This window comes from Cervus elaphus, chromosome 10 (genome assembly GCF_910594005.1).
Source record: "Cervus elaphus chromosome 10, mCerEla1.1, whole genome shotgun sequence".
NCBI classification, from domain to species: domain Eukaryota; kingdom Metazoa; phylum Chordata; class Mammalia; order Artiodactyla; family Cervidae; genus Cervus; species Cervus elaphus.
Window position 1 is genome coordinate 25,536,454 of NC_057824.1, and position 27,129 is coordinate 25,563,582.

Genomic DNA, 27,129 nt, shown 5'->3' on the forward strand with positions numbered 1-27,129 from the left:
AGTGGGGCACTAAAACACGGATTAAAAACTATCCCTGATCATTTCCTGGTGGGGTGATGGGGCTGTGCCATTTCCCTGAAAAGCCTCCCACATTGAGCCCTTTTAGGTCTTTTCTCTTTGGCTGGTAGATTCTTAGGATCGCGCTATCTGTTTGCCTAGAGGTATATGCCTGCTGCTCTGGGAGTTGGGTGGGTGGGTGGGTGGGTCCCCTGGTGGCTCAGATGGTAAAGAATCTGCCTGCAATGTGGGAGACGCAGGTTCACTCCCTGGGTCAGGAGGATCTCCTGGAGAAGGGCATGGCAATCCACACCAGTTTTCTTGCCTAGAGAAATCCATGGACAGAGGAGCCTGGTAGGTTATAGTCCATGGGGTCCTAAAGAATTGGACACGACTGAGTGACTAACACACTGGGAGTTGCAAAGGGGAGAAAAATGGGAGAACTTCAAAAGTTTATTATGTATTGTTTTTACCTCTATTGTCAGTAAGATACCCCTACCTTCAATTTAGGCACAGCTACTTTTTTTTTATTTTCCCCACCATTTCCAAAGAATAAGCCCGTTAGTCATCTGCTAGTTGCTTCTTAAGACCGTCTCGTTAATCCCTTCTTTGGACTGTTAGCTGGTGTTCACCCTTACTCCTAGAAGTGTCTTGTTCAGCAGTTTAGGCAAGTTGTTCATTTTAAGCAGAGTGTATTTTGGAGCTGCCCACTTGCAGCTGAGAATGAAATTTTCTCAGGTCTGTCAAATTATTCACCAGTTGCTGGTCTGCTTCTCAGCTTTTAAAATTTTGTTGTGTTTTTTTTATTCTCTTTTTCTGTAAGGGTGGCGCCTTTAGAAAGACTTTAAAAAAATCAATACTTACTCTTTATTGTGTCTCTGTTGTGTTGTCCTTGTTAATTCGCTAAGTCATGTCTGACCTTTGCAATCCCATGGACTGCAGCACGCCAGGCTTCCCTGTCCTTCACCATCTCCCAGAATTTGCTCAAGTTCAAGTCCATTGAACTTGATGCCATCCAACCATCTCATCCTCTGTCACCCCCTTCTCCTCCTGCCTTTAGTCTTTCTTGGTATCAAGGCCTTTTCCAGTGTGTGGACTCTTTGCATCAGGTGGCCAAAGTATTGGAGCTTCAGCTTCAGCATCAGTCCTTCCATTGAATATTCAGGACTGATTTCCTTTAGAATTGAGTGTTTGATCTCCTTGCAGTCCAAGGTACTCTCAAGAGTCTTCTCCAACACTACAGTTCAAAACCATCAGTTCTTCAGTGCTCATCTTTCTTTATGGGTTGACCCTCACATCCATACTTGACTACTGGAGAAACCATAGCTTTGACTAGATGGACCTTGGTCAGCAAAATAATGTCTGTGCTATTTAACACGCTCTCTAGTTTTGTCATAGCTTTTCTTCCAAGGAGCAAGCATTTTTTAACTTCATGGCTGCAGTCACCATCTGTAGTGATTTTGGAGCCTAAGAAAATAAAGTCTCTCACTGTTTCCATTGTTTCCCCACCTACTTGCCATTGAAGTGATGGGACCAGATGCTATGATCTTCCTTTTTAGAATGTTGAGTTTTAAGCCAGCTTTTTCACTCTCCTCTTCCACTTTCATCTAAAGGGCTCTTTAGTTCCTCTTTGTCTTCTGCCACAAGGGTGGTGTCATCTGCATATCTGAGGTTACTGATATTTCTCCCAGCAAATATCTTGATTCCAGCTTGTGCTTCATCCAGCCCAGCATTTCACATTATGTGCTCTGCATATAAGTTAAAAGAGCAGGGTAACAATATACAACCTTCATGTACTCCTTTACTAATTTGGAACCAGTCTGTTCCATGTCCAGTTCTAACTGTTGCTTCTTGACCAGCATACAGATTTCTCAGGAGGCAGGGAAGGTGGTCTGGTATTTCTGTCACTTTCAGAATTTTCCACAGTTTATTGTGATCCACACAGTCAAAAGCTTTGGCATAGTCAATAAAGCAGAAATAGATGTTTTTCTGGAACTCTCTTGCTTTTTCCATGATCCAACAGATGTTGGCAGTTTGATCTCTGGTTCTTCTGCCTTTTCTAAATCCAGCTTGAACATCTGGAAGTTCATAGTTCATGTACTGTTGAAGCCTCACTTGGGGAATTTTGAGCATTATTTTGCTAGTGTGTTCAGTTCAGTCGCTCAGTCCTGTCCAACTCTTTGCGACCCCATGAACCGCAGCATGCCAGGCCTCTCTGTCCATCACCAACTCCCGGAGTCCACCCAAACCCTTGTCCATCGACTCAGTGATGCCATCCAACCATCTCATCCTCTTTCGTCCCCTTCTCCTCCTGCCCTCAATCTTGCCCAGCATCAGGGTCTTTTCAAACGAGTCAGCTCTTTGCATCAGGTGGCCAAAGTATTGGAGTTTCGGTCTCAGCATCAGTCCTTCCAATGAACACCCAGGACTGATCTCCTTCAGGATGGACTGATTGGATCTCCTTGCAGTCCAAGGGACTCTCAAGAGTCGTCTCCAACACCACAGTTCAAAAGCATCAATTCTTTGGCGCTCAGCTTTCTTCACAGTCCAACTCTCACATCCATACATGACCACTGGAAAACCCATAGCCTTGACTAGACGGACATTTGTTGACAAAGTAATGTCTCTGCTTTTTAATATGCTGTCTAGGTTGGTCATAACTTTCCTTCCAAGGAGTAAGCGTCTTTTAATTTCATGGCTGCAATCACCAACTGCAGTGATTTTGAAGGCCAGAAAAATAAAATCAGCCACTGTTTCCCCATCTATTTACCATGAAGTGATGGGACCAGATGCCATGATCTTAGTTTTATGAATGTTAAGTTTTAAGCCAAAGTTTTCACTCTCCTTTTTCACTTTCATCAAGAGGCTCTTTAGTTCTTCTTCACTTTCTGCCATAAGGGTGGTGTTATCTGCATATCTGAGGTCATTGATATTTCTCCCAGCAATCTTGATTCCAGCGTTTGCTTCATCTAGCCCAGCGTTTCTCATGATGTACTCTGCATATAAGTTAAATAAGCAGGGTGACAGTATACAGCCTTGACGTACTCCTTTTCCTATTTGGAACCAGTCTTTTGTTCCATGTCCAGTTCTAACTGTTGCTTCCTGACCTGCATACAGGTTTCTCAAGAGGCAGGTCAGGTGGTCTGGTATTCCCATCTCTTTCAGAATTTTCCAGTTTATTGTGATCCACACAGTCAAAGGCTTTGGCATAGTCGATAAAGCAGAAATAGATGTTTTTCTGGAAGTCTCTTGCTTTTTCGATGATTCAGCGGATGTTGGCAATTTGATCTCTAGTTCCTCTGCCTTTTTTAAAACCAGCTTGAACATCTGGAAGTTCACGGTTCATGTATTGCTGAAGCCTGGCTTGGAGAATTTTAAGCATCACTTTACTAGTGTGTGAGATGAGTGCAATTGTGCCGTAGTTTGAGCATTCTTTGGCATTGCCTTTCTTTGGGATTGGAATGAAAACTGACCTTTTCCAGTCCTGTGATCACTGCTGAGTTTTCCAAATTTGCTGGCATATTGAGTGTAGCACTTTCACAGCATCATCTTTTAGGATTTGAAATAGCTCAGCTGGAATTCCATCACCTCTACTAGCTTTGTTTGTAGTGATGCTTCCTAAGGCCCACTTGACTTTGCATTTCAGGATGTCTGAGTCTAGCTGAGTGATCACACCATCGTGATTATCTGGGTCGTGAATATCTTTTTTGTACAGTTCTTCTGTGTATTCTTGCCACCTCTTCTTAATATCTTCTGCTTCTGTTAGGTCCATATCATTTCTATCCTTTATTGTGCCCATCTCTGCATGAAACTGTTCCCTTCGTATCTCTGATTTTCTGGAAGAGATCTATAGCCTTTCCCATTCTATTGTTTTCCTTGATTTGTTTGCATTGATCACTTAGCAATGCTGTCTTATCTCTCCTTGCTATTCTTTGGAACTCTGTGTTCACATGGGTATATCTTTCCTTTTCTCCTTTGCATTTTGCTTCTCTTCTTTTCTTAGCCATTTGTAAGGCCTCCTCAGACAACCAGTTTGCCTTTTTGCTTTTCTTTTTCTTGGGGATGGTCTTGATCACTGCCTCCTGTACAATGTCACGAACCTCCATCCATAGTTCTTTAGGCACTCTGTCTATCAGATCTAATCCCTTGAATCCGTTTGTCACTTCCATTGTATAATCATAAGGGATTTGATTTATGTCATACCTGAATGGTCTAGTGCTTTTCCCTACTTTCTTCAGTTTAAGTCTGAATTTGGCAATAAGGAGTTCATGATCTGAGCCTCAGTCAGCTCCTGGTCTTGTTTTTGCTGACTGTATAGAGTTTCTCTATCTTTGGCTGCAAAGAATATAACCAGTCTGATTTCGGTGTTGACCATCTGGTGATGTCCATGTGTAGAGTTTTCTCTTGTGTTGTTGAAAGAGAGTGTTTGCCATGATCAGTGTATTCTCTTGGCAAAACTCTGTTAGCTTTTGCCCTGCTTCATTTTGTACTCCAAGGTCATACTTGCCTGTTACTCCAGGTATCTTTTGACTTTCTACTTTTGCATTCCAGTCCTCTATGATGAAAAGGACTTTTTTTTTTTTTGGTATTAGTTCTAGAAGGTCTTGTAAGTCCTCATAGAACCGTTCACCTTCAACTTCTTCAGCGTTAGTGATTCGGGCATAGACTTGGATTACTGTGATATTGAATGGCTTGTCTTAGAAACAAGTAGAGATCATTTTGTCATTTTTGAGATTGTACCCAAGTACTGCATTTCAGACTCTTTTGTTGACTATGAGAGCTACTCCATTTCTTCTAAGGGATTCTTGCCCACAGTGGTAGATATAATGGTCATCTGAATTAAATTCACCCATTCTGGTCCATTTTAGTTCACTGGTTTCTAAAATGTCAGTGTTCAGTCTTGCCATCTCCTGTTTGACCACATCCAATTTACCTTGATTCATGGACCTAACATTCCAGGTTCCTATGCAGTATTGTTCTTTTTTTTTTTTTTTTTTTCATTGATATGAATCAGCCATAGATTTACACGTATTCCCCATCCCGATCCGCCCTCCCACCTCCCTCTCCACCCGATTCCTCTGGGTCTTCCCAGTGCACCAGGCCCGAGCACTTGTCTCATGCATCCCACCTGGGCTGGTGATCTGTTTCACCATAGATAGTATACATGCTGTTCTTTTGAAACATCCCACCCTCACATTCTCCCACAGAGTTCAAAAGTCTGTTCTGTATTTCTGTGTCTCTTTTTCTGTTTTGCATATAGGGTTATCATTACCATCTTTCTAAATTCCATATATATGTGTTAGTATGCTGGAATGTTCTTTATCTTTCTGGCTTACTTCACTCTGTATAAGGGGCTCCAGTTTCATCCATCTCATTAGGACTGGTTCAAATGAATTCTTTTTAATGGCCGAGTAATATTCCATGGTGTATATGTACCACAGCTTCCTTATCCATTCATCTGCTGATGGGCATCTAGGTTGCTTCCATGTCCTGGCTGTTATAAACAGTGCTGCGATGAACATTGGGGTGCACGTGTCTCTTTCAGATCTGGTTTCCTCAGTGTGTATGCCCAGAAGTGGGATTGCTGGGTCATATGGCAGTTCTATTTCCAGTTTTTTAAGAAATGTCCACACTGTTCTCCATAGCGGCTGTACTAGTTTACATTCCCACCAACAGTGTAAGAGGGTTCCCTTTTCTCCACACCCTCTCCAGCATTTATTGCTTGTAGACTTTTGGATAGCAGCCATCCTGACTGGCGTGTAATGGTACCTCATTGTGGTTTTGATTTGCATTTCTCTAATAATGAGTGATGTGGAGCATCTTTTCATGTGTTTGTTAGCCATCTGTATGTCTTCCTTGGAGAAATGTCTGTTTAGTTCTTTGGCCCATTTTTTGATTGGGTCATTTATTTTTCTGGAATTGAGCTGCAGGAGTTGCTTGTATATTTTTGAGATTAATCCTTTGTCTGTTTCTTCATTTGCTATTATTTTCTCCCACTCTGAGGGCTGTCTTTTCACCTTACTTATAGTTTCCTTTGTAGTGCAAAAGCTTTTAAGTTTCATTAGGTCCCATTTGTTTATTTTTGCTTTTATTTCCAATATTCTGGGAGGTGGGTCATAGAGGATCTTGCTGTGATTTATGTCGGAGAGTGTTTTGCCTATGTTCTCCTCTAGGAGTTTTATAGTTTCTGGTCTTACATTTAGATCTTTAATCCATTTTGAGTTTATTTTTGTGTATGGTGTTAGAAAGTGTTCTAGTTTCATTCTTTTACAAGTGGTTGACCAGTTTTCCCAGCACCACTTGTTAAAGAGGTTGTCTTTTTTCCATTGTATATCCTTGCCTCCTTTGTCAAAGATAAGGTGTCCATAGGTCCGTGGATTTATCTCTGGGCTTTCTATTCTGTTCCATTGATCTATATTTCTGTCTTTGTGCCAGTACCATACTGTCTTGATGACTGTGGCTTTGTAGTAGAGTCTGAAGTCAGGCAGGTTGATTCCTCCAGTTCCATTCTTCTTTCTCAAGATTACTTTGGCTATTCGAGGTTTTTTGTATTTCCATACAAATTGTGAAATTCTTTGGTCTAGTTCTGTGAAAAATACCGTTGGTAGCTTGATAGGGATTGCATTGAATCTATAGATTGCTTTAGGTAGAATAGCCATTTTGACAATATTGATTCTTCCAATCCGTGAACACGGTATGTTTCTCCATCTGTTTGTGTCCTCTTTGATTTCTTTCATCAGTGTTTTATAGTTTTCTATGTATAGGTCTTTTGTTTCTTTAGGTAGATATACTCCTAAGTATTTTATTCTTTTTGTTGCAATGGTGAATGGTATTGTTTCCTTAAGTTCTCTTTCTGTTTTTTCATTGTTAGTATATAGGAATGCAAGGGATTTCTGTGTGTTAATTTTATATCCTGCAACTTTACTATATTCATTGATTAGCTCTAATAATTTTCTGGTAGAGTCTTTAGGGTTTTCTATGTAGAGGATCATGTCATCTGCAAACAGTGAGAGTTTCACTTCTTCTTTTCCTGTCTGGATTCCTTTTACTTCTTTTTCTGCTCTGATTGCCGTGGCCAAAACTTCCAACACTATGTTGAATAGTAGTGGTGAGAGTGGGCACCCTTGTCTTGTTCCTGATTTCAGGGGAAATGCTTTCAATTTTTCACCATTGAGGGTGATGCTTGCTCTGGGTTTGTCATATATAGCTTTTATTATGTTGAGGTATGTTCCTTCTATTCCTGCTTTTTGGAGAGTTTTAATCATAAATGAGTGTTGAATTTTGTCAAAGGCTTTCTCTGCATCTATTGAGATAATCATATGGTTTTTATCTTTCAATTTGTTAATGTGGTGTATTACATTGATTGATTTGCGGATATTAAAGAATCCTTGCATTCCTGGGATAAAGCCTGCTTGGTCATGGTGTATGATTTTTTTAATATGTTGTTGGATTCTGTTTGCTAGAATTTTGTTAAGGATTTTTGCATCTATGTTCATCAGTGATATTGGCCTGTAGTTTTCCTGCTAAGGGGAAGGTTCATAGCATTACAGGCTTACATCAAGAAACAAGAAAAAAACCAAATAAATAACCTAACTCTACACCTAAAGCAATTAGAGAACGAAGAAATGAAGAACCCCAGAGTTAGCAGAAGGAAAGAAATCTTAAAAATCAGGGCAGAAATAAATGCAAAAGAAACTAAAGAGACCATAGCAGAAATCAACAAAGCTAAAAGCTGGTTTTTTGAAAAAATAAACAAAATTGACAAGCCATTAGCAAGACTCATTAAGAAACAAAGAGAGAAGAACCAAATTAACAAAATTAGAAATGAAAATGGAGAGATCACAACAGACAACACTGAAATACAAAGGATCATCAGAGAATACTACCAGCAGCTCTATGCCAATAAAATGGACAACTTGGATGAAATGGACAAATTCTTAGAAAAGTATAACTTTCCAAAACTGAACCAGGAAGAAATAGAAGATCTTAACAGACCCATCACAAGCAAGGAAATCGAAACTGTCATCAAAAATCTTCCAGCAAACAAAAGCCCAGGACCAGATGGCTTCACAGCTGAATTCTACCAAAAATTTAGAGAAGAGCTAACACCTATCTTACTCAAACTCTTCCAGAAAATTGCAGATGAAGGTAAGCTTCCAAACTCATTCTATGAGGCCACCATCACCCTAATTCCAAAACCAGTATTGTTCTTTATAGCAATGGACTTTACTTCCATCACCAGTCACATCCACAGCTGGGCGTAGTTTTTGCTTTGGCTCTGTCTCTTCATTCTTTCTGGAGTTATTTCTCCCTCTTCTCCAGTAGCATATCTGGCACCTGTCGACCCGGGGAGTTCATCTTTCAGTGTCGTATCTTTTTGTCTTTTCATACTGTTCATGGGGTTCTTAAGGCAATAATACTGAAGTGGTTTGCCATCCCCTTCTCCAGTAGACCGTGTTTTGTCAGAACTCTCCACCGTGACCCGTCCATCTTGGGCGGCCTTACACAGCATGGCTCATAGATTCATTGAGTTAGATGAGGCTGTGATCCATGTGATCAGTTTGATTAGTTTTCAGTGACTGTGGTTTTCATTCTGTCTGCCCTCTGATGGATAAGAGTAAGAGGCTTATGGAAGCTTCCTGATGGGAAATCCCTTACGGTTTTATTCCAGCATGTCCTGGGTGGTCACTCAGATGCCCGGACGAGCTGTAGCCTGATGGAGGCTCCCTGAGGGGCTGAAGGCGGAGCCTCTGAGCAGTTCAGGCCCAGAAGCCACTCCCACTTTGCTTAGTCTTTCCCAGTGTTGAGTTCTGCCTGAGTGCCTGGCCAGCATCCATGCCTCCCATGTCCCAGTGGCCGGAGGACTAGGCGTAGCTTCCTGTTTTGCTTCGTTGCCGTCTTATCACACTTGATTGCAACATCCAGGGGTCTCATCTCAGGACACACAGGCCTCTGCATCCCTGATGCTTGTTTTCAGACCCGGCACGAGTCTGCAGTCTTAAATCACACCACTGGATCTTCTCAACTGCTCATGTGGGCATTTTTCCTACTCTTGTTCTCCTACTTAACTTGGAATTATCTGGCTCTTTTCCAGGTTTTATCTACTTCTGTCATATTTTATCAGTTTTTATTGTAAAAGCAGTTTCTATGGGCATCTACTGTGCAGATTTTTTTATTGAAGTGTAGTTGATTTACAATGTTGTGTTAGCTTCAAGGATATAGCAGAGTAATTCAGTTGTACATATTTATCTTTCTTTTCAGATTTTTTTCCATTACAGGTAATTTTAAGATAGTGAGTGTAGCTCCTTGTATTATACAGTAGGCCCTTGTTGTTTTTATATTCAGTCATATATATATGTAAATCCCAAACTCCTGATATACCCACCACTGAACTACCACCTTTGGTAATCATAAGTTTTTTTTCTTTGTCAATCTATTTTTGTTTTGCTAAGAAGTTCATGTGCCTCAGTTTTTTAGATTCCACATATAAACGATACCCTATGACATTTGTCTTTCTCTGTGTGACTTACTGTACTTAGTATGACAGTCTCTAGGTCTGTATGTCTTGCTGCAAATGGCATTATTTCATTCCTTTATATGGCTGAATAGTATTTCATTTGTATATGTACCCCATCTTCTTTACCATTCATCTGCCAATGGACATTTAGTTTGCTTCCATGTCCTGGCTGTTGTAAATCATGCTGCTGTCAATTCGGATGCATGTATCCTTTCAAATTAAGTTTCCTCTGGGTAGATGCCCAGAATCTAGAATTGCAGGATCCTATGGTAACTCCATTTTTAGCTCATACAGCTTAATATTGAAAAAACAACCCAATCAAAAATGAGCTGAAGACCTAAACAGATAGTTCTCCAAAGAAGACATACAGATGGTCAACAGGCACATGAAAAGAAGCTCAATATCACTAATTATTATAGAAATGCAAATCAGAACAGTCAAAATGGCCATCAGTAAGTCTACCAATAGCGAATGCTGAAGATGTTGTTGGAAAATGGGAGCCCTCCTACACCACTGGCGGGAGTATAAATTGCTGCAGTCATTGTGGAGAACAGTGTGAAGGTTTCTTACAGTACTGTGCTAATTCTTGTGCTGATCTGAGAGCCAGTATCTCATGGAGATGTCTTTGCATTGTCATTGTGCACTGGCTTTGGACTTTTTCCAGAAGCTTCCTTGATTCTAAATGCTACCTGAGCAGCCCTACTGCCATTTCACTTCATGGTGTAGGCAGGTACTATCTCCCTGAAAAACTTTTTTGTTGAAGAAAAAGAAAATTAACCAACATAGAAGATGCACATGTAGGCTCTTGTATCTTGCCAAAGCATCATCTGTTTTCCCTGAAATGGAAAGTAGTGACAAGATCGTTCCCTAGACTTCTGTGCGTCTATCTCGAGGACAGTTATTCCATTTTTAAATACAGCTTATCATTCACTTTATTGTACTTGTGTGAAAATGATGCAATGTGGAAGTAGTTAGTAACTGTAATTTTTTTTTCTTCTTTAGCAAGAGCTTTCTTTCCAGAGAAGCCATTTGGAAAAGAAGAAAAAAAAAAATTTTTTTAATTGAGGGACTTATGGTTGATTAAGTTACTTATGGAATTCTTTCTTTTCCTAAAAGTTGTCCCAAATCTTTGGAATGTTGATGGAGAAGTTACAGTCCCTGAGCAGAAACCCGGAGAAGTCGCCGAGGAACTTGCAAGCTCCTATGAAAGAAAGCTCATCGAGGTAAGGCTGATGGCGTCAATGTGTATCCCCGATGTTGGTTGCTTAGAGGACTTTTCAGATACGGGCCCAGCATGTTAGACAGATGTTAGCAAAACAACCAGTGGACACTTCCCCACCACCTCCCTCACCAACAGACAACATAAAATGGTTGTAATTGATACAGAAACCTAAGATGTGGTTCTTTGAAAGATATCATTTAATGAGAAACCTGTGGTAAGAGAGAAAACATATATCATGTGAAGAATAATAAAACAGTTGGATTTGGAGAATATTTAAAACAGAGAATATCATATACAACTTTGTGCTGAGAAATGGGATAATACGGATGCAGTGGACTGCTAGAATCACATGATGCGGTTAGTTTCTGGGCTGTCTCTGGCCAGTCTCTCTGACTCTGGGACCTTCCTAGTGGCGTGTGCATCACTTAGCCAAGGAGGATTCCAGTGGAACGCATTCTGGAAGGTTGGTGGGACTTGTGGGCTGGTGTCTCCTCTTTCCTTTGGACCTTTCCCGAATTCTTCCGGTTGGTGGTAGCTTGTTAGTTCCGTGTTCCTTCCCAGGACCTCCTGCTTAAGATAACTCATGCAGGTGAGTTACTATGGGGCCTGGCCAGGGTGGGTGGTTCTGGTCAGTGGTTCCCCTAACACCTGGAGGATCTCTGCCACCACCACGGCCATCCGTGGACCCTTATTCTGTGGGGTCATGAGACCAGAGTTGGCTGGTGGCGGAAAGCCCAGGTGGAGAGAGGAGCAAGACCCTTACCCTCAGGAACTGGCGGCCTCTGAGTCTCTGGGTGGCAGAGGCTCTCTTCCATCTCTGTATTCTCACTGGCCATTTGTTGCCAAGTGGTGACTTTAGCTAAACAGTCCTTGAAAGAAAGTATTTGCAATTCTCCTGGGACAGGGATGTCTCTGGTTGCTGAGTGAATGAAGAGCCACTGAGCTATGAAGGGTGAAGGGTTCTGGCCAGAGGGAAACGGGTCGGGAGCTTCTGTCCCTTCAGGGAAACCAGGACAAGTTGTCCACTTGTAAGGATGTCGTCAGACCTGCCAAGCATAGAGGCCAGCGCTTTTGTCCCTGTATTCCTTTGGACTCTGGGCCTGGGGCGGCAATCTAGGGGGCTGACATGCTCATCGGAAGCTTGAGCTTGAAAAAGGGGGTCAGGAGGAAGTAACTGCCTGACCGACTGAGGAAGCACCACGGTCCGTTCATGGGCTGACTGCTCAGTTGGTTGGCTGGTTGATTCGGTGTTCATTGGGTGCCCTGTCCCCACCCGCTGTGACTGTGAGAGGGTCTCACCACCTCACTGTGTTCCAGCACTGACGGGCGGGCAAGATCTAGGTGTCCGATGTGAAGTTGGTGTCCCACCTCCTGACATCGTTGCTCTTGTTGCCTGCGAGAGAGCTCGGTGTTGAACTCCTACATCAGAGGGAATGGCAGTCGGGGTGGAAGGTTTATCGTGCCAGCCTTAAACCTTCTCCATGTCTTTGTTACCCCTGGGAGAAGAGGAGTCAGTGAGCTCAGTGAGTGGTGGAGTTGGAGTAGAGATGGTCCTCCTGTGGCATTCACTACCCTGCACTGATTTTTCATTGCTTTTGTTTGCCAAGTGAGGTCCTGTCAGCCATCTTTCATTTGTGAATAAGCCTTCGAGCTGCATTTTGTCACGACTTTTGCCAAACCCTCTCTGTTGGCCTTAATCAAGCCCATTCTTTGTGATGCTCGTCTGTCATTTTATTAATGGGTCGGTTTTTACCAAGAAGGAGTTGTAAACACACGTTGGAGTGGAGTAATGAAAGGATGTGGGGGAAGAGTCCACGTGCTGCTCTTTGCATTTCAAAAGGGCAAAAGAAGTAAAAACATTTCGTTTGAAGTAATGTGACTATTTAAAACACCCCAACAATTGAATGACTCTCCTCTGATTCATCCCAACGAAATGGGAGTTCCCGAACCTTCTTTCTTTAAGTGTCTTTCAAAGCATGAAAACCATTCCGCCCACCTGCACACAGTTGGACCGAAAGCTCAGAACCCAGAGCAACACCATACATAGTGGCTGGTGAGACTCAGGGGCCCCGGGCTGGAGGAGTGTGCAAGGATGGTTCCTGACCCCCTGTGATGGTCAGCTTTTGAAAACAGGATGGAAGAGAGTCCTGGCAGGTGTAGGTTAATCTGGCAGGAAAGAATACTAATATCAAACGTCATGTAAGAGCCACGGTAATCCTGGCAGCCTGCTGGCAGCTCTCACTTTGAATTCTGCTGGCTGTGCTGTGACATCACGTCTGTGAACCCTCGCGGTCCTCAGCCAAGTTCCTTGAGGAAGCTGCTGTCCACTCGTGAGATTTTGAGACGTGAAGTAGCTTATCTGGAGTTCCTCCGCTGATAAGAAGCAGGGCTGAGTTCGAATCCCTCAGGCCGTCTAGCCCCAGGGCCCAGACCCATCTTCCTGCCGTGTACTGGAAGGCCGGGCTCCCTGAGGAAGAGTCTTTGAAGAGAACTAGGCAGTGGTCCCAGAGAGCCAGGCATGGAGGGAGATGAGGGGTTCCCCAGCGGTAGCTGACAGATGTGTGGCCGATCAGCGATTTTGAACCTGCTGGAGGGGGCCTCGCTCACACCCTCACTTACCACATGAGGAAGAAACTCGTTCTATCTGCTCTGGTACCAGCCTGCTTCTGAAGCGACTTGTGGGAGAATGCCAGGCTGGGAGCTCCTCTGGCGACCTGTGGCTGTTGACTTTTTCAGGGTATGTTCATCGCCCAGTTCAGCTCCAGCACACAGTAGGAGCTTTATAAGTATTGAATGGGACGACAGCCAATCAAGTGGGTTCAGCTACTCAGGGTCATGTTCAAAGAGTGATAGATGGACCTCCCTCACCGCTCAGGTTGAGAGAGGGAGTTGTGCAGGGCATGCCTTCCACTCAGAGCATCCTGGTGGAGGGGATTCCATATCTAATAAGAGGAATCAGGGCTCTTTGGAGGAGGCACATGTTTTTCTGACGGTCAGTTTTAGGGGGAGTTTTAGCTTGGAGAGTCTGGAGGGGACTTTGAGTGACAGATGGGCGGTACCCACTCATCCAGCACATATTTACCGAGTGTCCAGCCTTCAGCTCCCTGTTCTCCACCTTCAGCGGCTTCCCTTCCCCCGGGAGCAGTAGAATTGATGACTCTAGAAAGTGAGCCAACAGAGAGGTGAGTCTGAAGCAGAGATGTTCTTCAAATGGCTTCTTCTTCCCTAGACTGAGTTTTTCTCCATTTTTGATTGCAAAGTCATTGATGTTTCATCCGTGGGTAGCATCTGAATAGCCAAGGCTCATCAGTAGGTTACACAGATGAACAAGACACAGTATCTGCCTCTGGGGAAGCTCCCGGTCTGGGTGGGGGTGAGGAAGACACGTCCATTATGATCGTTAAGAATCAGGTTTGAAGGGCCAGAGGTGCAGGCATAGAGTGGCACCTGCCTCATGGGCTCCTTGAGCTTTGTCTTCAGCAGTTTTGCAGTTTGGGTATCTAATCGGAGCTTCTCAAGTGTTCTTCCCCTTTTCTTTGGGACTGTCAGTGACGATGCTCAGAAATTTCTTTTGTCCGCTTCCCATCCCTCCTGAAGATCTCGGCATCAGAGGAAATGGATTTGTTCTCACCAAGGGCATTGAGGATGAAAGATACTGGACATGTCCAAGATAGATCTGCTCTAAGACTCTTCTTTAACACTTTCAAATACAGTTCTCTTGATTTGGACTCATTTCCCACTTTTTCCCTAGCAGTGGCCATCAAGAAAAATGGAGAATATTGGTGGCATTCAGATTTTGGACCCACATCGCCTCCTATAGCTTGGTGGCTTGGAGAGCACAGGTGTCCTGCATCAGACTGAGTTCAGCTTGGCCCCCTCACCACCGTGTACCCCTGAGCAGGTCACCTGAGCTCTCTGAACCTCAGTGTTGCTGTCAGTAAACTTGGGAAGGTAATACCTACTGGTAGGGTTGCTTTGAGGATTAAATGTAAAGAATCTGCTTCAGTGCCTGGAGTGGACAGGAGGTTCCCTTGTGCTTGCTTTCTCCCTTCTACACCGATGTTCTTTGGAGGAATGGTGGCCCCACCATGTCTTGCCATCCCAGTTGGGGGGTAAACCCTGCCCTCCTTAGGCCCGGGGGCAGGCCTGTGAGCTGAGCCACGGCAGTTGGGGCTTTAGCTGCCGAATTGACCAAGAATGGCAAGAATGCTTGAGAGGCCATTTATTCAACAGCCAAGTCCTGACGACTCTGTTTGTTCCTGTGTGAACTGGCCAGAGCTCTTCTGGCTTCATTTCCTTCTCTGGGCCAAGTTCTCCCAACTTCCTGACTGTTCATAGTAATTCCTTTGTTGCTCAGGTTAGAATCTGTCTCTGTTAGTTACCTCCAAAGTACCTTAGCTCGGGTACCTTAGAGGGGGTACCGACCTCTGAGATCTCATGCCTGATGATCTGAGGTGGAGTGGATGTAACAATAATAGAAATAAAGTGCACAGTAAATGTAATGCACTTGAATCATCCCCAAACCATCGTCACCCCCCGATCCCCGGTCTGTAGAAAAATTATCTTCCATGAAAGCGGTCTCTGGTGCCAGAAAGGTTGGGGACCGCTGCCTTAGTTGACATGAAGCTTCGTAAGTGTCTGTGATGCGCAGATGCCTTTCCCTTTCCTGTCTGTCTGTCCGTCCAGGCTCCTTTGTTCTGCCTTCTCCACGCTGTCCTAAGTCTTGCTCACCGCCCCCGCTCCCCCGCTGTCTGCCTGCCTGTGTGCTGTGTACGATGCTGCCAGTCCGTCCTCAGCAAACAGATCTTTACTTCCTCCTGTGTGGAAGGACTCAGCTAGCTGTTGATTGATTTTTCAAATTATAGGATACTTATCATTTACTGTGTGAATGTAGTTAGTCCCTGAATTTTTGCTCATGGGTGAAATAAATGTGTATTAGTGGCATTTGTTCTCATTATAAAGGCAGAGTTACTATTAATGGAGAAGTAAGCTTAAGCATCAAGCTGGTAAAAAATACATTCATAATCACATGCTGTGGATAACTGTGAATGTAATCATCATTTTAATAAAACGGAAGAGTTCCTGAAGCAGCCAGGGCCTTGGGAGGAGTTATACCAGCAGTGCTGGCTTCATATATCAGCACCAATGGGTTTCAACACTCTTGATGGATCTGAGAGTCATTTTTATACAAACAAAAACAGACTTTTAAATAAAAGCCTGGGTTCTGTGTAAGGGTTCAGAATACCAAACTCTGAACTGAGATCTCCATTAAACTGTTACTCAAAATGAAGCATTTGATGTGGGTTTGTTTTTATGTTTTAATATTCCATGTTGCTGGGTGGATTGAGACTGTGCTCTCACTTCCTAAGGGGAAGAAAGATTGCTTACCCTTCAAAACTGGGTATTGAAGTGCAATTGTTATGTGTGAATGAAGACTGGTGAGGAATCCTCCTTTCTGGAGGGCTAGGGATAATTCCCAATAAAGTGTGAATGACTAACAAGGCCAAATCTCCAAGGAGTTCTCAAAATCTTTTTATTTTAGAAAGGTACCAAAATGGAAGAGTTTCATCAGCTTCCAAACACCCATAATTTGGCTTTGACAGTTGGTATAATAACTTCTGGCCAGTCTTGCTTCATCTCTCTCTCGTCCTACTCTCCAGTTTCTTGTGGTATTTTGAGTTTTCATATCTTTCCACTCCTAAGTATTTCAAGCTGTATCTATAAAAGATGTGCTCAGCCGCGTGCTTAGTCATGTCTGACTCTTTGCAATCCAATGGACTGTAGCCTGCCAGGCTCCTCTGTCCATGGGATTCTCCAGGCAAGAATACTGGAGTGGGTTGCCATTTCCCTCTCCAGGGGATCTTCCCAACCCAGGGATTGAACCCGGGTCTCCTGCATTGCAGGCAGATTTTTTTACCATCTGAGGCACCAGGAAAGCCCTAATGTGCTAGAGTAGCTCACAGAACTCAGACATTTTACCCACTAGATACCTGGTTTATTGTAGAATAATGTAAATTAGGAACAGCCGGATGGAAGAGACACATAGGACAAGATGTGGGGAAAGACACAAAGGACAAGACACATAGGACAAGACACATAGGGAAAGATGCTGCCCTGTGGGGCAGCACACAGGGCATCCATGCCCTCTCCAGCCACTTTGCTCTCCCCAGACCCATGTGTTCACCAGCCTGGAGGCTTTCAGAACCCTGTCCTGTCCATTAAAAACCGAAGCTTCATTACAGAGCAGGAGTGATGAAATCATTGACCACAGATGGTTGACTCAACCTCCGGCCCCTCTCCCCTCCCTGGAGGCCAGGAGGTAGGACAGGAAGTTCTAACCCTCTAATCAGGGGGTTGGTTCTTCTGGCTCCCAGCCCCCATCATTAGGTGATTCTCAAAGTCACCTCATTGATGTAACAAAAGACGCCTTTCTAAGGCGTTCTAAGTGTTCTTTCTAAGTGTTCATTTTCAACACTTAAGAAATTCTAAGGGTTTTAGGAACTGAGAACTGTGGCCAAGACCAAATGTATATTTCTTATGTGTGTTCAGTCATGAAGTTGTATCCAACTCTTTGCAACCCCACGGACTGCAGCACACCAGGCTTCCCTGTCCTTCACTATTTCCCAAAGTTAGTTCAAATTCATGTCCCTTGAGTCGGTGATGCTATCTAAAGGTCTCATCGTCTGCCGCCTACTTCTCCTCCTATTTCTTATGACCAACAGTATTGCAGGGCCTCTGGCTTTCTGTTCGCCTTCTTCACTTTGCTGAGGAAGGAACCGTAGCACCTGATGCATGGGAGACGGCTAAGCCCAGGTCTTCCTCCCTTTGCTTGGCTTTCTGCGTTAATTCCAGTTATTATCAGCCACAGCCCTGTCCCCAGCACCGCTGCGCTGCCCCTTGGGAATGGAGCAGCTGGGAGGGAAGGAGGCGTGTTTCCAGGCTTCCCTGTGCCCTTGTGCACGTGTGAGCTAGCTCCACGATAAAAGTCACAGGCAGTCTCTTTCTTCAAACTACTCATTTTGTGTATTTTTTAAATAATATTCTATCTTTTAAAATTGAAGCATAGTTCATTTGCAATATCTTGTTAGTTTTAGGTGTACAGCATAGCGATTTGGTTATACATACAGGTATTATGTATGGTGAAAGTGACGTTGCTCAGTCGTGTCCGACTCTTTGGGACCCCATGGGCTGTAGCCTACCAGGCTCCTCCATCCATGGGATTTTCCAGGCAAGAGTACTGGAGTGGGTTGTCATTTCCTTCTGCAGAGAATCTTCCCGACCCAGGGATCGAACCCGGGTCTCCCACATTGTAGGGCAGACGCTTTACCGTCTAAACCACCAGGGAAGAATATGTATGTGTATTTGTGTATGAATACATACATAAATATGTATGTATATGTACATGTATATATTCTTTCTTCTTCAGTTTCTCTTCCCTTATTTAAAATATATTTTTATTATGGAAACTTCGAATGTAAGAATCGACAGAAGAATATAATGAGCCTTCAGGTACCCGTCGCCCAGCTGCATTGGTGGCCAAGTCACAGACAGTCTGGCTCTGTCCATGACTCCCCTGCCTTCCCCAGCTGCTCTTCGATACACTGAGGCTCATCCAAGCCACAATGTTGTTTTCCTCTCAAAGTATTTGGGAAATTGTCTCTAATAAAGCCTAGGGGACCTTCTGCTTTTTAAAAGAAAAAAAATCCTATCATATCACTCCCAAAAATTAGCAATAATTTCTTAACATTATCAAATATCTGGTGAATGTTCACATTTTCACTTCAAAAGCAAACACTTGGATAGGGTTCCAAACAAGGTCTATCCACACATTGTGATCTGTTAGTAGACCGCTTCAGCCTCTTTGAATCTGCAGATTTCCCAACTGTTTTCTCTCTCCTCTCCCTGGTTTTTTTAAAATTGATTTTATTTATTTTTATTTTACTTTGGCTGCCGCGGGTCTTTGTTGTGATGCGTAGTTGCAGCGCAAGGGCTCAGTTGCCCTGCGGCTTCTTGGTCTTAGTTCCCCGACCAAGGAGCCAACCCGCACCCCCTGCTCTAGAAGGCAGATTCTCAACCACTGGACCACCAGGGAAGTCCCCTCTCCATTTACTCTTTAGTTGAAGTTTATTGGTGGAAGAAATTAGATTGTTGGTCCTGGAGAATTCCCCCCCGCCCCCCAGTGTTTTGTGAGGGTGTTATGTGCTTCATACTCTGTGACCTCTCTTAGGCTCTTGGTGACGTTTTCTTAGAGAAAAGCAAGCCCTGACATCCGCGACAATGATGGTAAGAGCGGTCAGCCTAAGTTGAGGGCTTGTTCTCTTTTTCGGTCCTGTGCTCACTATGTCACGTTGGACTGTCTGATCTAATGTCTGCTGCATCTTTTGTTGTTGTTGTTCAGTCACTAAGTGGTGTCCGACTCTTTGTGATCCTTTGGATCGCAGCACGCCAGGCCTCCCTGTCCTTCACCCTCTCCTGGAGTTTGCTCAAACTCGTGTCCGTTGAGTCGGTGATGCCATCCAACCCATCTGTCATCCTCTGTCCCCCCCTTCTCCTCCTGCCCTCAACCTTTCCCAGCATCAGGATCTTTTCTAATGAGTTGGCCCTTTGCATCAGGTGGCCACAGTGTTAGAGCTTCAGCTTCAGTCCTTCCAGTGAATATTCAGGGTTGATTTCCTTTAGTATTGACTGCTTGGATCTCCTTGCAGTCCAAGGGAGTCTCAAAAGTCTTCTCCAACACCACAGATCGAATATGTCAATTCTTCAACGCTCAGCCTTCTTTATGGTCCAACTTTCACATCTGTACATGACTACTGAAAAACTAGAGCTGCGCCTTTACAGATGAGGGAACTGAGGCGTGGAGATGACAAGCCACCTGCCCGCGGTCACCGGGCTTCACATATTGAATGAGGTTATGGCCTTGACTATCTGATTCGAGTTAGTGTTCTTCGCATCGTGTTAGCTAGAAGCAGGAACCAGACCTTCCTAGCTGGCTGGTTCAACTTTTCACTCTGAGGGGGATGATGGCGATGAAAGCGTTGCCCAGCGTGCTAGCTCTGAGCTTGTCAAGCCTGAGGGACTTAATGAAGGGATGAGGAGGGATAATAGGAAGCAATTGTGGCTGATTTAGTCTGCTGAAAGCCCAAGCGCTGGCTTAGATGGCTTCTTCTGATGCCTCTCTTGCTTGTCGTGTGTCCCCAGCTGTTGCTGTGCTCAGGCGACCCTCCCAGGGTAGCAGAGGGGAGGGTTCCCCTTGGGGCAGCGTGCCCTTCTCACCGAGTGGGACCTCTCTCTTTCTTGCAGGTCCCCGGCCCTTTATCACCCAGTGCCGCTGGCCAGGGGTGTGGAGCGGGGACAGCCAGGCTCCTGCGCGGATGCGCCCACATCCCAGCCTCGTTAGCTCGCGCATGTCCCTGCCCATCTCCTGGCCCCTCTCGTGGATCTTTGGGCATCTCTTCTCCATCTCGTGGTGTGGCCCCTGCCCTCCATGGATGATGCTACCGCAGGCCCTGCTTTCGCTCTGTGTCTCCACCCTGGGATTTCTCTTTGGCTCCGTTCCTGCTACAGCCTCGTTTATGGTGGCGTCTCTGGAGCCTGCAGCACTTGAGATGGAACAGATGAAGCTCCTTAGAGAGACACTTGGAAAATGATCTGCTACTCCTTTTTGGGCAAGGGATAAAAATACTTGTAATTATGGTGGCTGGTTTTCAGCTTTTCAGACCCGCACTATCTTGGGTCTGTTTTATATTTGCTTTCCTTCTTGAGGTGGGAAGTGGCTTCATGAAGCTGTCTCCTGGGGAGGAGTTGTGTGGTCTGGGTGGAGGGTGCAGGAAGCACTGTGTTGTCAGCGTTGGGCTCCGTGGGGAGGAAGGGGCAGGGCTGTCCCACGTGGACCCACCCACCAGGAGCATCTAGGGGGTGTCCTCAACAGTGGGGAGCCATGGAAACTGGCGGTGCGGGGATCAGGGCAGGCAGATGCTGAGTTGGGGGGAGGGGGGTGGTGAGTTTAATGCACGTGGAGGGAATAAGGAAAAACTACCCCAGGGCTATCCCCCGGCTTAAAATTCCAGCGGCTCCTCTTTGCCCTTTGAGTTGTTTAAATGTAGTCCCCGCCCCCTTTTTAAAACTTTTTATTTTGTATTGGACTATAGTTGATTGACAATGTTGTGATAGTTTCGGGTGGACAGCAAAGGGACTCAGCCATACACATACATGTATCCATTTCCCCTCAAACTCCCCTCCCATCCAGGCTGCCACATAACTTTGGGCAGAGTTTCCTCTGCTAATACAGCAGGGCTTTGTTGGTTTATATAGTTGAAATATAGCAGAGTATACATGTTGATCCCAAACTCCCTGACCATCTTTGCCCCTGGGTAAAGGTAAGTTCGTTCTCTGTCAGAAACATCTCTTTCATAAGTTCATTTGTATCATTTCTTTTTAGACTCCACATATAGGGGATGCCATCTGATATTTCTCCTCCTCTGTCTGACTTAACTTCACTCAGTATAACAATCTCTAGGCCCATCCAGCTTGCAGTATATGGCATTCTTTCTTTCTTTTTAATGGCTGAGTAGTATTCCATTCTATGTATGTTTATATATGTATACATGTGTACGTACATGCCGCATCTCCTTTATCCATTCCACTGTCAATGGACACTTAGATTGCCTTCATTTCTTGGCCATTGTAAACAGTGCTGCAGTGAACATTGGTGTAGCCCCTTTTCGTATGTTACCGTGAGATGCTGTGTGCCATGGCTCTTGCCTTTCTTTTTGCCCATATTTCTCAGCTCACCATGAGCTGGTGTCAGGGTCCAGAAGCACGTAGTCTCACTCATCTTTGGACCTTTCCACCTGTTGATTTCTTACCTGGAACCCTGTTCTTTCTCCTTATTCCCTCCCCTTCCCATTTTCCTGGACTGACTTCTGAGCTTTCAGAACTCATCTGGAGAAACATTCCCCAGCCACCCTCTGCACTCCCGAAGGCCGAGTTGTTATCCCTAGGTGTCTTATTTCTCAACCCTCTTCCACCCCACCCCACCACCCTGCCCCACGTCCCCACTCCTCGTCCTGACTGTGCCGTGGTGTGTGTTTGCTGTCTTGTCTGTCCTTGTTCCCCTCATTCCTGCCCCCACCTCTCACTGTGCTGTGGGTTCTGCCATGGCAGCTCCTGCATCATTCTGTTCACTCTTGTGGGCCCGGCGTCTCCTGTGATCCCTGGCACCCGGCTGGGGCTGATAGAATTTCAGAGTCTTTTGGCTGCAGGTGACAGGCAGCATGGCTGATCCCGTGGTGGCAGAGACTGTGCTGGGTGTTTATCAAGCTTGTCTCACTTCTCTCTCCCTGGATGAGCAGGGCTGGTGCATTTCCCAGTCTCCCTTAGGTTAGACTGGGGCCCTGGGACTTGTTCTGGCCAGTGGGCTGTAAGTAGAAGTGATGAGTGCCCTCCAAGGCTGAAGCGGAGAAAGCTGGTATGAATTCCCTTTGTTCTCGTTGTCCTTGCCGTGATGGCCCTGGGAGCCACATGCTCCCTGTGGCGTAGCTATGGGGTGATGCTCACCTGGATCCCCGTCATCGCTTGGAAGGGATTGGTCCCTCATGCTGCCAGGCCTGCTGCAGGCTTCGGGAGAGCAGGAAAAGACCATATCTGTGCAGCTGCTAAAATATGAGGGTTTGCTTGTTACTACAGCAGAGCATAGCCTACCCTGATTCTGCCTGGAAGGAGAATTTCTTGATTGAAGGGAGAGTTTGGCTTTAGGTGTGGCTGAATCTTGGCATGTGAGCTCCGTTACCAGGCTCCTGTCTCTGTCTGTCTCTCTGTCTCTTCCTTACCTCTACCATGTCTGGGTTGATAGCATTTTGGTGGGTTTATCCCTCCTGGTCACAGCTGGCCGTTATAACCCCTGGGCAGATAGTTCTTCCAGGTTCACGTTTCAGGGGAAAAAGAAAGAGTCTCTATCTTGATTCCTGGGGAAAGCCTTGAGTTCCTTGCGATAGAGCCAGCTTAGCTTCCCTCTCCCTCTTCAGCCAACGGCAGGATACCTCTCATGTGCCAAGGCCCAGGGAAGAGCCCAGTTCAGACATGAGAGTGAAGGCTGGGGTGTGGAGTGGATCCCCAGTCAACACTGAGACTGTTGCTAGACAGGAAATACGTGCCATAGGGGCAGGTGACCAAGATCTGCTTCAGTGCTCAGTGAACATTTAAATATGTGCATGAACGAATGAATGAATGAGTGCCAGATTAGTGGATACATTGATGACTCACCCTCTCTCTTGCTCAAGGGGGCTTGCAACGTGGCAGAGGAGTCAGCATCTTAAAGGAGTAGTCAATAGTAGCAAGTGATCAGGAAGTCAAAAGAAGTCACACAGGAAAGGAGGGAATTCATCAGAACTGGTCATGGAGGGCCATGGCTCAGGGTGTCTCAGAGACAGTATCATGGGACCGTTCATTTCTTAGTTGGGTTCTGAAGGTAGAAACGGAATTTGCCAGAAAGATAAGGAAGGGCAGGGCAACCTGAGTTGCAGGCACAGCTTGAGCAAAGGCTTGACCAAGTTCTCAGGAGGCGATTAATTCTTATAGAAGGGAGTGAGACGGAGGCAGGCCTCTTCAGGTTTTCTTTTTATCAGCACTCTCCATTTATCATTCCTCTTAGAGTCTTCTCCTCTTCAGGTGCTACGATTAATGTTTATTTTTCTGCACTCTGTACAGTGGGACAGCTTTATCTTTCCTTCGCCTTCTCCTGCCCGTCTGGTCCTCCCTGACACCAGGACACGTGGACTGCCACACATCCCATCCCCTCTCTGCCCTCAGCCTCTGGATAGAAATTCCTTTCTAAGGCCCAACCAGTCATCTCTGACCTTCTCAAGAAGGTATAGTTTTGTGGGTCAAGCCGGTGGTGCTGAGAGACTTGTTTCTCTGCATTTGGGTCCTCAGGGACGTACCTGAAGGCTTCCAGCTTGAAGATTTGTTTTAATAGCAGTTCTGCTTGGGTGTGATTGGGACACATCCTGTAGAAAGCATTGCCTGAGGGTGTCCTTCATTTTAGAAGTGGCACTTCTCCAGACCTGGGACTTTGCCTCCAAATAGCTTGATGCTCTTGCTTGTTTTATTTAAAGGATCTAACTTTCCATCACCTGTCTGTCCTCTTGCACCTAAAGGCCAGTGCATATAGCACAGTGGCTCAGGTGATAGGCTTGCAAAAGCCAAGGTTCGACCAACTCTGTCCAAGCTTGTATGTGAACATTGCTCCTACCATCTATCTGAACAACTTTCTTACGTGGAATAAGTCAGTTATGCCCAAAGTGCTTCACTCACCTGGAAGTGAATGAATGATTACTAAGTACAAAATAATTCAGTTGATACCATTTAATAAGTGCCTGTGTGTATGTGTTCAGATGCCAAGTCATATCCAACTCTTTGCAACCCAATGGACCATAGCACACCAGGCTTCCCTGTCCGTCACCATCTCCCAGAGTCTGCTGAAATTCATGTCTGTTGAATTGGTGATGCCGTCCAACCATGTCATCCTCTGTCATCCCCTTCTCCTCCTGCCTTCAATCTCTCCCAGCATCAGGGTCTTTCTCAGTGAGTCAGATGTTCACATCTAGTGCCTACTATGTGTCAAAAGCTAGACAGGGGCATCACATGCATCCTCGCAAATACTTTTACCAAGAGGTCAGAAACTAGGCTCAGAAAGGGTGAATCGAATATCCTCAGTGACACAGCAGAGACGTGGTAGAATAGTTTTTTTTTCAGTTGAGGTTTAGTTACAGTGTAGCTTATAAATACATATTTTGTTTGTTTGCTTTATATTAGGTTATTACAAGATATTGAGTTTGGTTCCCTGTCCTCTAGAGCAGTCCCTTGTTGTCTTCCTATTTTATATATACTAATATGTATATGTTGATCCCAAACGTCTGATTTCTCTCTCCCCACCACCTGCTCCTCTTCCTCAGTGGCTCAGATGGTAAAGAATTTGCCTGCAATGTAAGAGACCCAGGTTCCATCCCTGGGTTGGGAAGATCCCCTGGAGAAGGGAATGGCTACCCACTCCAGTATTCTTGCCTGGAGAATCCCATGGACAGAGTAGCTTGGTGGGGCTACAGTTCACGGGGTTGCAAAAAGTCAGACACGACTGAGTGACTAAGACTTTTACTTCACTTTCACCACCCCCTGCAGAATTGGTTTTTTTTTTTTTTTGAGCCCGTTCCGATGGCAGCAGGGGCTGAGATCATGCCTCATCCCCATTCAGCCGGTGCCTTCATTTACAGAGGTGTTACTGTGAGAAGTGACAGCGCCCCATGGAGGTTAAGCCCATAGTTTCTATTTCCTGACACATTTTATGATGGTCTTCTAGTGGAATACTCTTCCAAAGCTTGAAATAGACTCAAAGTTGGACTCGAAGCCACTTTGGGGTTTTGACGCTTCTCCCGGCTCCTGGCGGTAGAAATTAATCAAATGAATTATGTAGCCCAGCTAATAACTTGCCTTGATCCAATGACTGTGTAGAAAGAATGAGTTGAACGGTTTTTATTTAATCCACTTTGGGGACACATTTGAGCGGATTGAAAAATCAAAAGCACAAAGAATCCTTTGTGTCAATTAATGGTGAGCCATTCTGTTCTTGGGGGCAGGTGTCTTTCTCAGTGATGGTTCAGATCCTTTTCAAGCTGCTTGGCTTAACGTCTGTTCTGTGCTTGTACAAGCCAGGCATTTTTCTGAGCACTTTATCTCACTTGATCCTAAGTGGTCTTACTCTTATCTGTTTTTTAGAGGAGAAAGGTGAGGCATGGGGTAGGGTGGCTAATGTTTCAGGTCACATAGGTAACTGGTGGGAGAGCTGGGGGTGAAATTCCAGGCCCAAAGCTCATAACTGCTCCCTGTTGAAAAGCACCTTAAATCTGAACTGAAAGAGCTGGTGGAGGTGGTTTATCTCAACGCTGGCCAGAGTGTGAGGGTCCCAGTGTTGGCCCTAGCTGTGTTACACGGCCCTGTTACCCAGCCTCTGGGACTTGTCCTCATCTGTAGCCTGGGATTGTTGATTCTGATGTTTACAGATCAGTCAAGGAATCATTTACACTGCTTCCTACTGGGGGAGCACAGTGACACTCCTGATGAGCAACCCGTGCTCCCTAGGGCCGAGATGGGCTAGTAAGGGCACGCAGGGAGCGGGGGTGAGTCGTTTTGGTTTCTGAGGACAAGCCCCTTCCACTCAAGGTCGGGGAAGTCCGTGGTCATCACTCCTATGCCATCTGTAGGAACCTGGGCAGCCGTGGCCTCCTCCTGCCATGGTGACCGCAGAAAGCGTGGTCTCTGATGACTGGGTGTGCCTTCTTGCCCCGATCCTCTTCTAGGAAGTGAGTCCACACTTCCTGTCTGCGCCAGCCCAGGTCCTTCCACAGCCTATCTCCCCAGGCTGGCTCCTCGCCTCCCTCTGGCTTGCTGTCACAGGGCTGAAGACAGCTTCTTCCACCACTGGAGCCGCTCTGGACCATGCTGGGACTAGACCCCTGCTCCCAGTGCCGTCAGAGTCCCAGGGAGAAGATGTCTCTGCATCCTCCCCTTCCTGGTTCTCTGCGCTGCCTGTCCTGGGATTGACCTGACCAGGATGAGGAGCAGTGGGATCTTCGGTCCTCTTTAGGGAGCCTCACACCCCACCACAGGGCAGTGTAGTCTGCCTCCTGCCTCCCTTGGAATTTACTGGCATGCTTTCTGGTTTTTGTGGGGTTTTGTTTTAGCCATGCCGAAAAGGGAGGGATCATAGTTCCCCAGCCAGGAGTTGAATCCACCCCTCTACCCCCGCAAGGAGATCAAACCAGTCAATCCTAAAGGAAATCAATCCTGAATGTTCATTAGAAAGATTGAAACTGAAGCTCCACTACTTTGGCCACCTGATGAGAAGAGCTGACTCATTGGATAAGACCCTGATGCTGGGAAGGATTGAAGGCAAGAGAAGAGGGCAACAGAGGATGAGATGGTTGGATGGCATCACTGACTCCATGGACATGAATTTGAGTAAACTTCAGGAGATGGTGAAGGACAGGGAAGCCTGGTCTGCTGCAGTCCAGTGACGGAATAACATCAGCCCCCACAGTGGAAGCACAGAGTCTTAACCACCAGACCGCCAGGGAAGTCCAGCTGTGACACTCAGGACAGTCCTCACTCATCCTGTCTGGAGGGGCTGCCAGAGCCCCTAGCCCTTCCTCCCCCTCCTCCCCACCTCAGAACTTAGGCTGGCCAAGTTGCCAACAGCTCTCTGCGTTTTGTCTATCAGAAGGCAACTCTGTCTCACAGCATCCTTCGTGGCTAATTTTTTTCCCCATCAGTATCCTGCTTTTTCTGCCACTTCCTTTGACGCAGGTATGTTTTAACTCCGTACCCAGCGAAACACAGACCT

The 27,129-nt window shown here is 45.5% G+C and overlaps 1 protein-coding gene across 4 annotated transcripts in view; it reads left to right on the top strand.

Moving 5' to 3' along the window:
* Nucleotides 1-27,129, top strand: part of SNX29 (sorting nexin 29) — a 580,903-nt gene that overhangs the window by 283,877 nt on the left and 269,897 nt on the right. For all 4 annotated transcript variants that reach the window (XR_006343074.1, XM_043914342.1, XM_043914345.1 and 1 more), the window contains one exon: nt 10,631-10,737. Coding sequence is in view for 3 of the 4 variants with exons in the window: in XM_043914342.1 (XP_043770277.1) it covers nt 10,631-10,737 (107 nt within the window). In the remaining variant the exon portion in view is untranslated. The remainder of the gene's footprint in view (nt 1-10,630; nt 10,738-27,129) is intronic.